Source organism: Oryzias latipes, chromosome 12, assembly GCF_002234675.1.
Source record: "Oryzias latipes chromosome 12, ASM223467v1".
Taxonomy (NCBI): domain Eukaryota; kingdom Metazoa; phylum Chordata; class Actinopteri; order Beloniformes; family Adrianichthyidae; genus Oryzias; species Oryzias latipes.
In genome coordinates, this window is record NC_019870.2 from 5,493,444 (window position 1) to 5,508,981 (window position 15,538).

Genomic DNA, 15,538 nt, shown 5'->3' on the forward strand with positions numbered 1-15,538 from the left:
ACGTTGATTGTCGTCTAATTCAGAGCTTTATATATTTAATAATACAAAAGGTTGATACGTTAATTGTAAACATGCTGCCCACAAGGCTATTTTTTCCGACATTTAATCGGTAGAATTCGTGATTTTAAACAAGCTCGGCCACACGGACTGACATTATGACCAAAATCATTTTTAGCTCCATTACAAAATTCTTATCAAAATATCTATTTGATATCCACTTAAAATAACGGGAGCACAATTTTAAGTTTTAAATCGTTGCCTTGTTTCTACCAGCAGAGGGCGATATTGTCAACAGTTGTATGTTGTTGTCAATGCTGTAAAATTAAATATCTTTTTGGCAAATTACAGAAGCAGAAGTCAAAAGGTGGGGTGTAAAATTGTCTTAAACCTGTGACTTTTTTGAATGTTTTAGTGAAATCTTGCAGCCTGTCAGCTGTGACTTTATTTTTTATTTATTTCTTTATCTTTGGCTCCTTATCAGCCAGTGGATAAGTCTGAGGTCAGAACTTGTGGGAATCTTCCCGTTTCTCATGAATGTTGCACATCTGTGTGGATCTTCATCCTAAAAACTCACGATTGTGTAAAGCTATTTATCTTAATGAGAATTTTCAGAAAGCAGTGAATTTTGAAACAGTTTAGTAAATGCATTATTGTATTTCTACGTATGTTGGTTGTAAATTTACTTTAGATCATTTTCCTTTTTTTCTCAACTTAATCTTTATTGTGGGATGTTTATGAACATTGACATTAAATTATGCTAAACAGAAACCCGAGTGGATATAAATAATGTGAACAAGTGAATTTTGTGGCACTTAAGAGTTTATTTCAAATATTTCAAATGTTCTCATCTACAAAAAATGTATTCCATTGACCTTTTGGAATTTTCTTACTTGAAAGTGCCACTTCTATATCTGTAAAAATGATAGGATTTGACCTTTCTCAAAGGTCAATCAGCTTGGTTGGAATTTTTGGTTTAAAAAAAAAGCAGTTTTCATCACATTTCGAAATGAAGATCTTGTTCCTGCAACATTTTGTGCTGATTTTGTTTTTAATGTCTATTTAAGGTCCGTTCTACTCTAACAGAAGGGAAGAATGCAAGACAAGATGATGTGAATGTTATTTATTGTTGCGTGATGAAAATGTAAAAGATAAAAAGCCTTTAGGTGCTTTAGGTCTTAAATCTTAATATTCTATACACAAAAATAATCTCACGCTCAGTTGAAAGATGGGAATTTCTTTTGTTTGCTTATGCTAGTTGAGACATAGTCATTCATTTGTCTCCATACAGCGATTCAAAAGAAATTCATGAGAACCTTCCTTGTTGTCTAAAAGGTGTATAATCTTTTCTGCCTTCTTTTCTTGTTTCTCTTACGGCTGCAGGCACAGACACTGCTGCGCCAAAGTGTCTGTGGTGATAAGAAGCTTGTGATCCACATCTATAAGAAAAAAAGTTCGGTTTATTTGTTTCCATTGCCAAGGCAATGAAATAAAGCCTGATTTCACTCAGTGGTTGCATCAAACTTGCAGCACTCATGGCCTTGATATTCACATTTGCACAGAAGCCTCTTGTTTCCCTCAATAGTTGCATAATCGTTATGTTTGTTTTTCGGTGCGTTTAGTTCAAAGCATGAAAAAGAAACGTGTAGCAGAATTTTTTTTTTTTTGTCTTTCATCTGTACGACAATAGACTAACAGAAAAAAGATTAAAAAATATGATCATAACACTAATTGTTTTGATTAATTATAACACAAAAATGTCTTCCAGTATAGAATTTTATTAAACTTCCATTTTTATAAAAGCTTTAAGCTAAGTTTTCTTAAACAGAAATAGAAAAATGTTTATACAGCATACAAAATGAAACCATTTCGATTTTTTTTTTCCTTTTAAAAAAAAAAGAAATCCTCATATTTTATTAACATCTAATTCAAAGTTGAGTTTGAAGCATTCTTTTAGAACAAAGTCACAATCATGATTTGTTTTGGTCAATCGATCTTTAAAGTAAACAAAATGTATTTCATCAGAAAGATTAAAACAAGTTTAAATTGTTTTCAAAAAATGTTTGTGATTTTAGTGTTTAGGATACAACAGGAAAACAGGATAATAGTTTTGACTTTGGTTAAAAACCCACTCCAATTAAAATAGTATTTTTTTAAAATCTTCTTGTGGCGATCTTCTGATGTTTGAGGACTTGTGAAGAAAATGAAGCTCAAAATCACAATTCTGATTTCTTTATTCGAATTGTTGTGATTCAGAAGCAGATGGAAAAAATGCACTTTAAAAAGAAAAAAGATTGTATTTGTGACATCACAAATACAAGGAGTGGGCCACAAACTCGCCGCTCTGCTCCATTCTGATGCATCCACTTGTGGACGACTATCCATGTACATCTTTGTTTTCCTTTGTTCATATATATATATAGATATATATATATAAGCTCCTACATACACACTGGGTCGGATGAGAGGATTGCAGATACTTGCATCATTAGTTTGTTAATAAAAGATGTTTATCAAATTTTTTTGGTAGGAGTTTCTGCCATGATTGCGGTTACCTCTGTTGTATTGACTGCAGAACAGAGACAAAAACACAGTCAACAAACCAGTAAAGCAAAAACAATTCTGTCCTTGGACTCTATCCGAGATGTGGCTGAGGGCAGGATGTTGGCGAAGCTGCCATTATAAATAACACATCCCACCCCTGCAACACAATGCGGATGCCCAGAGGAGCTCCTTCAGCTGCGGCTGAGCGTTACACCCTTGGCTCAGAAACGAGCAGCTCAGACCTGCATCAAGCCTTCATAGTGTTTCATGTAACCTCACTGCTCCTCTTCAGAACAGATTGTCAAACATAAGCTATAATAGGAGAATGGGCAAAACTTGAACTGTTTTCCTTAACTGTTTTTCCACTATGAATAATTTGGATGCTTTTGTTGTATTTATTTTAAACCAAAGAAAGACTGGGGGGGGTTCTTTTTCTTTGTCAATGTTCAAATAACATTAATGCCAGGAGGATTTACCAAGGTAACAGTAACCCACCTTCAAAAAAAATATGAATAATAAATGTAAGCTTTACATTTTATGTCTGCAAGCACAACAAACTCCAAACATCATAAATCTTGAGAATGAATCTCTAAGGACAATTTCAGAGATTCAGTACAGTTTTTAATTTCAATTAAAAGATTGAATAGGATTTTTTTTGGAGGAAAATGTGCATTTGTGGACATGGATTTGGTTTTATAAATACATTAATTATATAAAATGGTTATTTTTAAACTTCATTGAATGTGAATACATTTACAGAACATATACACTCACTGACCACTTTTTAGGCTCACCTGTCCAAATGCTCGTTAACGCCAATTTCTAATCATCCAATCACATGGCAGCAACTCAATATATTTAGGCATGCAGACATGGTCAAGAATGATCTGCTGCAGTTCAAACTAAGCATTATAATGGGGAAGAAAGGTGATTGAAAGGACTTTGAACGTGGCATGGTTGTTGGTCTACTGGGATTTTCACTCACGACCGTCTCCAGGGTTTACAGAGAAAATATCTGCAGTTCTGTGGGCAGATATGCCTTGTTGATGCCAGAGGTCAGCTGGTTCCGGCTGATGGAAAAACAAAAGGAACTCAAATGTATTCACCTGGTTTCATTCATTTAGAGAGCACCACCATTCAAGGAGGCCCAAAGTGCTATGAACAACATTGCATGAATACTAAAACAATAAAAACATTTGGACAAGAGTAAAGAATACAATGATATAAACTTAAGATAAATATTTAACAAAAGATTAAAAGCAGGCAGTTACTAAGACACAGTGGTGGAGGAACAATTGAACTCTAAAACTCTCCAAGAGGGTAACCTCTCTAGCCGGTGGCGGTTTATTCAGGTGTTTAGGAGCAAACGTGGCAAACACAAGGTCACCCCCGGAATTTGCATCTGGTTCTCAGAACCAGCAACACACAACGGTCCGAAGAATGCAGGGACTTTAGGTGGGAATATTTTAGCAGCAAACTAGAGAGGTAAGAGGGAGCCTACCTTCTGGATACCGCAGTAGAGCATCTCTGAATGAACAACATGTCCTACCTTTAAGCAGACTACAGCAGCAGAAGACCACCGCGGGTGCCACTCCTGTCTTTTAAGAAAAGGAAACTGAGGACACAATTCACTAAGGCTCACCAAAACTGGACACTGGAAGATTGGAAAAACTATGTCTGAGTCTCTATTTCTGTTGCAAAATTCTGATGGTCGGGTCAGAATTTGGCGTTAACGTGAAAGCACAAATTCATTCTGCCTTATATCAATGGTTCAGGCTTGTGGCGGTGGTATAATGGTGTGGGGGATGTTTTCTTAGCACACTGTGTCCCTTTGTACCAACTAAGCATGGTTACAGCCCCACACTCTACCTGAGTATTGTTGCTGACCATGTCCATCCCTTCATGACCACAATGTACCATCGTCTGGCTTCTTCCAGCAGGGGAAGCCTCCATGTCATAAAGCTGGAATCATCTGAGACTGGTTTCTTTAACATGACAATGAGTTCACTGTACTCATTATTACGCGTCACCACATCTCGACCCAATTGATCACCTTTAGGATGTGGTGGAGCAGGAGATTGGCATCATAGATCTTCAGCCGGCAAATCTGCAGCAAATTACTTAAGCAGGGAAAGCTTTGGCAGTATGAATATTTTCGAGAGCGCTAGATGAAACTACTGAACTGCAGTAATAAAAAAACAACAAAACAATGTTTATACAATTTGGTTTGAAAAAGTGATGAACCTTATTTTTTGTTTAAAAAAATCAAAACTAAAATGGTTAATCACGGTTGAAATATATTTTACTATTTTGAATTTTATTCTAACGCGACTTCCCTGTTTATTTATTTCTATTAACACACTTTTATTTCAGACTCAATTGTGGTCCATAGAAAAAAGATACAAATACAGTATACATAATAAAAAGTAAAAAGATATAAATTAAAAATGTTAAAAATTAAAAATAAAAACTATTTTGTGCGACTTTCCCGTTTGTGGCAAATCCAGTGAGTGACGTCAGCACAGCTCATCTCTGATTGGTGGAAAGTACATTTGGCGTTTCTGCACAAATTAGACAACGTTTTGATTCAAAGTGAGGGTTTTTGATGTCCCATAAGGCGTTAAGGTTGCATTTCGTCCAGGTTTCTTGTTCAAACATCACCCCGGAGGGCGGGTGTTACTCAGCCACACGGGGCCGTGGGTGCCTGCAGCCCGGTGAGGGGGGGCTGGGTCAATGCTGCAAAGCAGGCTGGAGAGGAGAAAGAAGAAGCCGTCCTGACGGCGACACCTGCAAACAGTCAAACAGCCGCCCGGGAGAGAAGCAGAGAAGCGACGCCGGAACAGCCCGACGGGGAAGTAAAAGCGGCTTTCTGGATGTCTGGACTGTAAACAGAAGCTGCTGGAGTTTATTCAAGCCGGCAGGGGCACGACGGCAGGTAATGGAAGTCTAACCCATCCACGTCCGCACACCTTCACGGACGCGCTTTTCACTCCTGTAATTTAGAGTTTGGACTTGCAATGACTGAAGTTTGAATATCTGGTTAGTTTTCACACGATGGTGCGTTCAAGGGCACACGCGTGGCTCGAATGATCGAACTGCAAGCCTAGATGTAGATCACGGAGCTCTTATTATTTTGAAATTTGAATGCGTGGGCTTCATTCTCCTGCTACAGCAGCAAGTGAAGGTATTAGAAGTTGTCTTTGTAGATTTTTGCAGCGTTTTTTGTTCCATGGTTCAAAAGTAAAAAAAAAAAAGAAGTGGTGGATAAAAACTAGTTTTAATTTAGCAATATATTGTGATTAAAGACCCACTCCAAGTCCAACCAAAGTCGTGCTTTGAACACGTTCTTGTGGCGTTTTTCTGATGAAAATTATGCTTAAAGTTGTATTTGAGTATTTTTTTCAAGGAACAGACAATAATGCAGTTGAAAAAAAAGCCTGTAGCAGTGACGTAGGTGCTACAGTCGCTGCTCAGCTCTAGTATGATGCATCCTCTGGCATGATGTAGTTTAGAACTGTGAGGCCGAATAGCTCCAATATTGCTCGCCTTTTTTGTAGCACTGGTCATGTTAGATTTGTGCAACAAGCTGTAACCTAGCGGGAGAGAGGGAAAACAAAGGGATGATGGGAAGTGAGGGTAGGCCTACTCCTCCAACAGTCCCACCCACAACTCTGGGGAATATTTCTAATGAACTCCTGCTGCTCTGAAGATACTATGCCCTTAAAAATGAACAAAAACAATTATTGGCTCAAAACGACACTCGTAATTAAAAGACCACTGAGAACGCTTTGAAAATAGATGAAAAGATTTGAAGTGGGACTTTAAAAAATCCGATGGATGCACGAGGCAACACTTGTGCATAACCTGCATGGATGTGAAGTGTCTGACAAATTCTCCTTGACAGCTGCCTCTGTTGTGTGTAATCTCTTTTCTCACGCTGGGTTCTGGAGTTTGGTGGCCTTGGGACAGGATCAGTGTCTCTCACATTTTAAACATGTCAGCTGTTTCTCCAAACTGTGCCGGAATGGAATTCTTCACATAACAGCGGAGCCTGGGTGGAGATCTTCAATTATTCATTTATTTCGTTTTTTTGTTTTCCGGATCTGCGTTGCATTTTGAGGGTGAGAATGTCGGGTGATGTTTGTTTGAATTCAGTGGAAGGAAATCCTCAAAATGAAATGGAAGCCATCTTCATCATCTGAAAAGCCAACGCTCTCCGTAATATAATATAATATAAAAAGGGACTTTTAAAAAAAAAACGTTTATCTGTTTTTTCCGTTATATTGAACAAACATCAGTCGGTGTAATTCTGCTCTCCCCCTTTTCTGCTTTCCCGGGCTTGACCAAATAACCAAGCAAAAAAGTTTTAATGTTTATTTTAGCTGTAAAATGGTTGGTAGATGTGACCAAACTCCCAAAATGTACAAAAATACCAAAGTGAAATATTTGTTTCAAATTTATGTGCAACAGGAACTAATTTAATGTTAATTTCAGCAGATAAATGAGGTTCAAGAGGTAATTCATTTCGGTTCGGACATACTGGCTCTTTGTTGTCTGATTTCTTGTCATCCTCAGTCAATGCCAGCATTGTTCCAAGTTTGACCCAGTTCCTAAACTAGTTAGGTTGTCTCTAATTGGTATCCAAAGCATTTAAGTACTTCAAATGTTTGGGTTCATTAAGACTGTGAGGTGGGATAACTGAATTAACACCTTTTTTGGGGGGGTTGTAAATAGTCGTTTCTCTGACTTAAAAAAACCTTTGAATTGCTTTCATTTTCTTCAGTTAATTGTGAGATTTAACTTATAATGTGTGCCTTCAGATCAAAAAGTCAATGTCATAGCCTTTTAATTTAATGATAAAGACAGAAACGAGTACATTTGTGGGGTTTGCAGCTGATAGGAAACCTCTTCCCATGAAGAGAGTTGAAGCAAAAATTAAAAAAATATTTGTGGTTTTCACTCTTGGTGGAAATGTAATTCAGTTGTTTTTTTCTCAGAGCTGTGAGTCTTCTGGTACACGGAGATCCCATGGTGGAGCTAAAGTTTAAATGTTTTAGCCTCAGAAGAAAAACACAGTTTAACCAAAAGTCCATGGTTTTGTTTTTTATGTTTCTGTTGGTGATGCAAGAAATAATGAATGCTTATTTTGATACTTTCAATTCATGTCAGCTCCCCATTCCACTTACTTAAAGACCCACTTTGATGAAAACAGTGTTTTCAAGATATTCTTGTGGCATTTTCTCATGACAGAAGACATACATACAGAAAATTAAGCTTAAACCTGCATTTTAAACAAAGGAGCAAACGAATGGCTTCGTAAGTAGCATGTCGAGGTCCTGGACTGGCCTAGTCAGTCTCAACCCGATTGAAAATCTTTGGAGGGAGTTGAAAGTCCTTGTTGCCCAGTGACGGCCCCAAAACATCACTGCTCTAGAGGAGATCTGCATGGAGGAATGGGCCAAAATAACAGCAACAGTTGGTGAAAACCTTGTGAAGACTTGCAGAAAACATTCGACTGCATTCATTGCCAACAAAGGGTGTATAACAAAGTATTGAGTTGATCTTTTATTGATCAAATACTTATTTTACCACCCTGCGACAGACTGGCGACCTGTCCAGGGTGTCCCCTGCCTTCGCCCACAAGTGGCTCCAGCAGCCCCGTGACCCCAAAAGGGACAAAACGGAAGAAAATGAATGAATGAATGAATGAATGAATGAATGAATGAATGCATACCTATTTTCCACAATAATTCAAAAATAAATTGTTTAAAAATCAAGCGATGTAATTTTCTGGATTTTTTTTCCCCCAAATTTTTTTCCGTCATAGTTTAGGTATACCTATGATGAAAATGACAGGCCTCTCATCTTTCTAAGTGGGAGAACTTTCACAATTGGTAAATACTTTTTTGTCCCATTGTAGCTGGACTTCATAAAGTGAATAGAAACTATCAGACAAGCAGCTTAGTGTTCTTTACAGGACGTTCACCATTTTGTCTGGGTTTCTGAATCCACAATTCCAAAATCCAGTACCCAGGAAATTTCCCAAACATCTCTGCAAAAAAAATAGTTCAATGCTTACTAGATTGGTGAAAATAGACCACAATGTACAGCGTTTGAAAAATTTTCATTAAAAGAAAATGTATTAACATTTACTTTTTCAGCACACACAGTGGATTAATAAATGGACTTTGTAAAATGTTCATATTTATTAGGTTTTTCTATTTGCTGTTTAAAAAAAAAAGAAAAAATTAAGCATGGCGTCCGAATTGCTTTAAAATCCATGAACTAGATAGTCCCAATTGTTCATTTTGAATGCATCTAAACATTGTAAAAACATTTTTAATTACCAACAACGAGAATTTGATCCTCTTGTTAGATATGTATGTTGTTTTAGGCTAATGTGAGCTTGTTTGAGATTTTTAAATGACCTATATCCTTCAAAATCAACTTGTTTAAGCTTTTAGGTGTGTTATAATGTTAATCCTTATCAAGAAACGTTTTTGATCCTTTCACACATTTTTGAGCAGTCCTCTAAAACTCTGCTCTCTGAGCACCAGCCCCTCCTGATCCACAAAAACAAGTGGTTTCTCACATTGTGACATCACAAAGTGAGGAACAGCCCCTTCCAGGAAGAGTCTGCACTGCCAGCACCGCCCCCAGGTTAACACACACTTTCTCATGGGGGTAATCTGTAAAACGCTTTTCTTTTTGCATGCACAGTTTGAACATCCATCTATGCGAAAGTTCGGATGTTGTTGTTTGTTTTTTTTTCGTCAAAACACAGACACGCTGCCGAGATCAGCTCTAGGCTGATGTAGTGAAATGGGCGGCACCCACAAGGAGTGAAAGGCGGTGCCTCGGAGATCGAGTTGTCTTAGTTAAAGTTCTTAAGTCTGCCAAAGGTAATACATTATCATATATATGGATAGTTTACTCTGAAAAGTTTAAGAAAAGCATGATATAGACCCTTTAAGACTCGACTATTGATAGGTCTCAAACATAAATGTTGCCATCTTCAACACTTTGCAACTGCTTTGGCTCCTTTACCACTAATACATTCTGGACTGTGCTAAAAAAAGTGATCAAACCACATCATTGATGTATCTTGGTGTTGTCAGTACTAAGGGGTGTATATAGTTCGTCCTATCAGGAAGTGTTCTGGCATCCTGTTATTTACCTTTGGTCAGAATTAAGAGAAAGCAATCCCTTAAATACCATTAGGGGGCTTTAGGGGTGTGGCCTATTTTACGTCACTCACACTGCTGATCATCACATGGCTTACAGAATGAGACACACAGTCATGCATGCTCACTCTGACGCCTACAGTTTAACGGGGTCAGTTAATTATGAAGAAATGATTAATGCATGATGGGCTGCCGAGGGAAGCACTGGATACAATGCTGTTAGAAGATTTTCAGCCTTTTGTCCAAGCTAATCTGCGAAAGCAAGACAGTGACCACATGAAAATTCAACAAGTGTCTGATTTTTTTCTTTTTCTTTTCAAGGTTTGACCCGTCCTTTAGGCTTCAATAATAGCCTCGTTTAGGAATTGCTAAGTGATTTGACCTTCAGTTCAACTCTTGGATGTTAGTCATTGGGTTTCATCTATCAAACCCTTCAACGGTCACGCGACTAGAACGACTATCCGTCATGAATCCACTTTGATGGCAACTGGAATGAGACGCTCGATCAAACCTTCTCAAGGGAAGTGGCATTGAGCTGATGCAGATGAGCGTCTGGACAAATATCAACTTGCACAGCAGAAGCTGTTGTGCGACATGAGTCATAAAGTATTCACAACCGAGCGTGGAGCCACAGTGGATCAGGTGTGAGCGGACGATACTGTTACGCCAATGCGCCTTGCCCGAGAGCCTCAAAAGTGTAGCTTTTGTCTTTACTCACGCAAGCAGTGTAGCACATTAACTGCTTCATGTTAAACTGCTTTTTTTCAGCTCTGTTAGTCTCTTGTATGTCGAGATGTTTCGGATTTAATACTGCTGTTGTACACTCCAAGTCTTTTAAAAACCCTAAATATTCCCAGATGGACGGCTACAGGGAACTTTGATTTGACAGTTAAAGGGTACAGAAAGGTGGACAAAAGCTGCTGCAACATGGACTTGTATACCTTGTACCATGGAGCACCTGCTAAACCAGTTGTACCACTCCTCTCAAAAGGCCTTTCATGTTTGCAGCAGCTGGACCTATATACTAAATACACCCTTACGGGAGGCTATGTTTTCATTGTGTATTGGCTTTACAATCAACGGATAAAAAGCCCAAATAAGTCATAAAGAAGTCTGGTTATGTGATAGATAAAGTTGATTTTGCAAAGATTACTCTTGCAGAAGTTGCAAAACATAATGGACAATATAGAATGCTGAGTTAAAAGCGTCTTTATTATGAAGCTTCTTTAAACATTGAGAAGGATTTCATGTCAGGAAAGACGCTTCCAATATAGTGTCAGTTTTTGTAATACTCCAATATCATTTTGTAGAAAAACACACATTTTATGTAAACAATGAATACCTTCTGTCATTGTAGTCCACTATAGATTGATTAAAGACACTCACTCAGATGAAAATTGTGTTTTTTAGATATTCTTATGACATTTTTTTTGAGAATGTAGGAAATTTATAAAGAAAATGTTCAAAGTTGTATTTCTGAGTATTTCTTTATTCAAATCATTGTGAATCAAGAGCAGATGAAAAAAGCTTTTGAAAAAAGATCAAATTTGTGACTTAGAAAATATGTTGTACTGATCACAGGTTCCCTGCACTGCTAATGTTAGGTTTGGGGGTGTGAGGGGCTGTAAGCTAGTGGGAGAGCATAAAAACCGAGATCTCTCATCAAAAGGGGGTGGGGTGGGGCAGCGATGTTCCCGCCCACTACTCTGTAGAAACTGTTTCAAAATAGATCAAAAGATGATCAGAAGATGTTTTAAAGAGGGGTTGTCCATCGTCCCATAAGTTTATATTTTAAACTGTTTAATTCTTCTTTTTAAATTTTGTTTTTGTCATTAAAAAATAAATATTTCTACGTCATTTTTTTTCTTTCCATTTTTCTTTTTCTTTTTTCCTCAGACACCAGACCGACTTGGGTTCAAGCCAGCCAAAAACCATTACACTCTAAACAATCAAGCACGTCAGAGCTGAGTGACTGTGTGGTCTAATAATAATAGTTACAGAGTAGACAAAGTGGAGGCCACCCACAGTTTGTGTTTAACCCGACACTAACTTGACTGTTTCCTCTCCAGGTATCGAGTGGATGAGAAGAACATGGAGCTGAATAGAAAAGAGGCGCCTTTATATGTAAGTATTTGCACGCTCTGGTCTGTTAGTGACTGGTGTTTGTGGTCTCGAAGAGCGATTTGTTTGGATTGCTCCCACCCCCTCTTGCCTAAAACAGAAGTAAAGCACTTTCCCAGTCTCCCAGTCTCCTCTGTCAGTTCTCTACTGGTTGCTGTTTTGTGGTGCAGGTGAAACTCAAACCTGGAGGGTTTCAATCTAAGGGGAAGCCCGCCATTGCTCAAGCTGTTCTGCGATGGATGAGAGCTTCCAAAAGCTTTTAATGGATGTCATCAAGGACTTTCAATGTCTCTTATATGCCTGTTTTTTCTTCTGTCTCTGTTCTTTTGTGTGGAAACATGGGTGGGCCAGCCAGTGAAGCATTACCAGATTTCTGGCGAGCAGATTTTCTGAGTGTTTTGATGTGTCACCATTTTCTTTTTTTTCTGGAGAGCGGGAGGAGGGTGGGGGAGCACTTAAACGCCCCTTTTCTCCATTAGAAGGAAATGGTGTCTCCACCCTCTCTAAGGTCACAGCGCAACAGAAGCAACTCTCACTGCTGAATGGGATCCAGATTTCAATGCAGAGCTTTGTGCCCACAAGCCCTGGCACATGGCTGTGACATAAAGGCTGCTATTGTAACACACCTTGTTAAGTTTTACGGTGCACCTCCACACATGTAACGCAGGGTCAGGCCTGCAGCAGATACAGCTGGGCGAGATCAGTGGGTGGGTAGGCAGAAAGTGCTGGAGTTCCTGTGTTGAAGGAGGTGTTCCTGAGCCAGACTGAGAGGGGATGTTTGTTCAGAAATGAGTAAAACTGATGGGGATAGAGGTTTCATTCAAGAGTGGATCAAAACGAAATAAAAGGGAATAAAGTAACAAATTCTTGCCTTTGGTATCGCACGCAGTGAACACAAGAATAAAGACAAACTTTACTCAAAGATAGCAAAGGAGGGAAAATGGAGAGAAACTCTTAAATGGCACCAAACCTCAACAAAAGTTTATTCCGATTCTGATATTTCAGGCGTACTAATGTATAAAATCTGAAACCACTTTTCCATTTTACCCAATTCTTTTAATAAATTGGACTTTTGTTATCTCAGTGAGTGAGCGGCCCTGCAAGAACTGAATGAACTAAATTGTGACCAAATGGAAAACGAATACACAATCCACATGAAAAAATTCCTGTGAGCCATGCACATCATTTATGTGAACATCATTGTAGTTTTGTAGCATTCATAGCCCACATTTAGACTAATTAGGACTCCCCCTTTCCTCACTGGTGGGGAATGGGGGCTGCCTCAGAGAAAGATGTGCTGCTCCCACACTTGTCTCTGAGCAACCAGCAGGTGCTGTATCTTTATATCTGCTTTTGCTTTCTAATGTTACACATATTAAACCAACTGAAAACCTTACTGCTCCTGCACGAACCACAACTTGATCACAGTGGAGGTGAGGTTTGAAAGTTTGATTCTAGGGACTTTGCAGTCTGGGGCAAATGCCACTGCCAGGGCGAGTCTCTTATGGTATTCAGATCCTAGTTGACAAGCCAGACTATGAGTGGTTCTAATGCCACTATTAAAATATTAAAAAATGGATGTGCCTGGACTGATGTTCCCAGGGCCTTGCCCTTGACCCAGGCCCAGGGTTTGGGCTTGCAGGAAAGTGGCTGGTGGCTGGGCCTGTGTTGGCCCAGTCCCAAAAGATAAAAATGGGCCTCCTTCCCTCAGGCTCACCACTCCCAAAAAGAACCCAAGGGGCTTTTGGTGTGTATTTCGGTTTGCAGTAAGGAAAGGAGTACTATTTCCACAGGAAAAAAAAAAAAGGTCTAACCACCAGGACATGGAAGGTTGAGCGGTATCAGTTAAAGATGGTTGGGCTTGCCTTGCCTTGGGTTTGGAGGGGTTGGAGTCTCTTACTACAGTTGTCTATGGTGAGGGATGGCAAGCTGGTGTCGGTTACCTACTTCAGTCAGCATGTGTTGAGGTTCGAGGTTTAAACCTGTTAAACCAAAGGGTCCAGTCCCTGCACCCTTGGGTTAGAGACAGGGCGCTTACCTTGTCTTGAGTCATGGGCTGAACAGCAGCACAGAGGGCTCGGCCTACATCAAATCAATAATGCCACATTCAAACTGGGCATGTGATGTGCGTTCAAGGACCAGCTGAACACAAATTCTAGAATGTGCTTTTAGCATAAGGTGCTCACACTGGACTGTCGCTACCTGATTCTAGGGCATGTACTCACAGTTGAAAGATGCTTGATACAAAATGTCAAAGTGGTGCAAATCTCGTGAATCTTGCTCAAGACTTTTCCTTTCACACCTATATTCTGATAAATAATAGTCTTGCTGTCATTCCGGTCGGGCACAAACGCAAGTATTAGTTTCTTCATGATCAATTTTCAAATGGTTGGCTGTTGCATGGACTAAAAAGGATGCTACTCATAGGTCTCCACCAAATCTGAGTCCTTGATTGGTAGAGTTCAACTGGTTTAACTTTCAACACGCATTCTATGGCCACATGCTTTGTACAAAGAGCCAGAGAACTGACTTAAAAACCTGCGTAGCAGCGCGTGAATGCAAGAGTTTTAACGCAGTAGGCGTTACTGTGCATTTACATAGACTTTTCTTTGGAAGTGGTCGCTTGTGATCGCGTTGTCGAGGCCGGTATGAACGAAGCATTAGAGGAGTTCTGGAACATGAACAGATTTCTTTTTAATGGGGGAAGTCAAAGCCCACAAGAATTCCAAAGGAATCTGGAGAAACAGCCTGCCCAGTCTGGGCCTCATCTGTGGAATGGTCTACCTGAGGATGTGAGGGCCTCATCTACTGTGGAGGTTTTTAAAAAGAAACTAAAGACACACCTTTTTAAATTAGCTTTTAATTAGATTTTATTTCTTTTTATGTTTTATTACATCATTTTAGCATTTTATTTGTTCAATCTACTATTTTTTTTTTACTCTTATATTTTATGATATTTTATCACATATATATTTATTCTTCATTCTATTTACGTTTTATGATGTTTTATTACATCATTTTATCATTTTATTTGCTTAATCTAGAATTTTTATTCTTGTATCTTATGACATTTTATCATATACATATCTGTTTAATCTAGAATTTTACTTGTATACTTTTTATGATATTTTAACACATATTTATTTTATTTCAAATTAGACTGTTTACGAGTGTTTTCTCACCCTCGGCTGGGGTGTTTGGGTCTATACTGACACCCCTGCCAATAGGAGGACAGGGCAGACGGCGCCTTCTGGTTTCTCTTTATTTATTTATTTATTTATTTATTTATTTATTTATTTATTTATTTATTTATTTATTTATTTATTTATTTATTCAATTATTTATTTTCCACTGGTGTTTGTCTTTGCGTATTTTATTGTGCGGGGCTAATTTAATGTATTTTATTGTATTTTATTGCATTTGTAATGTATTATGATAATCTGTCAAAACTGTCGAGAGTCATCAACTCCAACATCAAGAAGGGCTTTAACCATTTTTATGAAGCTGTTTGAAACTGTTGCTGTAAGGTTTTTGTTGATGGAAAAGCAATTTATGAACCACAGCAACGAGGAGTTTGTTGTAGAGATGCTTCTCCTCCACGTTTCGAGAAGCCATTTAAGATGGCTCAAGCGGATGCCTCATGGGCGCCGCCCTGGGAGGTAATGTGGTCCCGTCCCACTGGGATGAGGCCA

The 15,538-nt window shown here is 38.7% G+C and overlaps 1 protein-coding gene across 4 annotated transcripts in view; it reads left to right on the forward strand.

Moving 5' to 3' along the window:
- Positions 1-5,131: 5,131 nt before the first annotated feature.
- arhgef28 (Rho guanine nucleotide exchange factor 28) overlaps positions 5,132-15,538 on the forward strand; it is a 58,532-nt gene continuing 48,125 nt past the window's right edge. For 3 of the 4 annotated variants that reach the window (XM_023960757.1, XM_023960756.1, XM_023960758.1), the window contains exons 1-2: positions 5,133-5,476; positions 11,795-11,849. In XM_023960757.1, coding sequence (XP_023816525.1) covers positions 11,817-11,849 — 33 coding nt within the window. In that variant the 5' untranslated portion in view covers positions 5,133-5,476; positions 11,795-11,816. Of the gene's footprint in view, positions 5,477-11,794; positions 11,850-15,538 lie in introns of all 4 variants that reach the window. The other variant, XM_020707521.2, reaches the window with a different exon arrangement.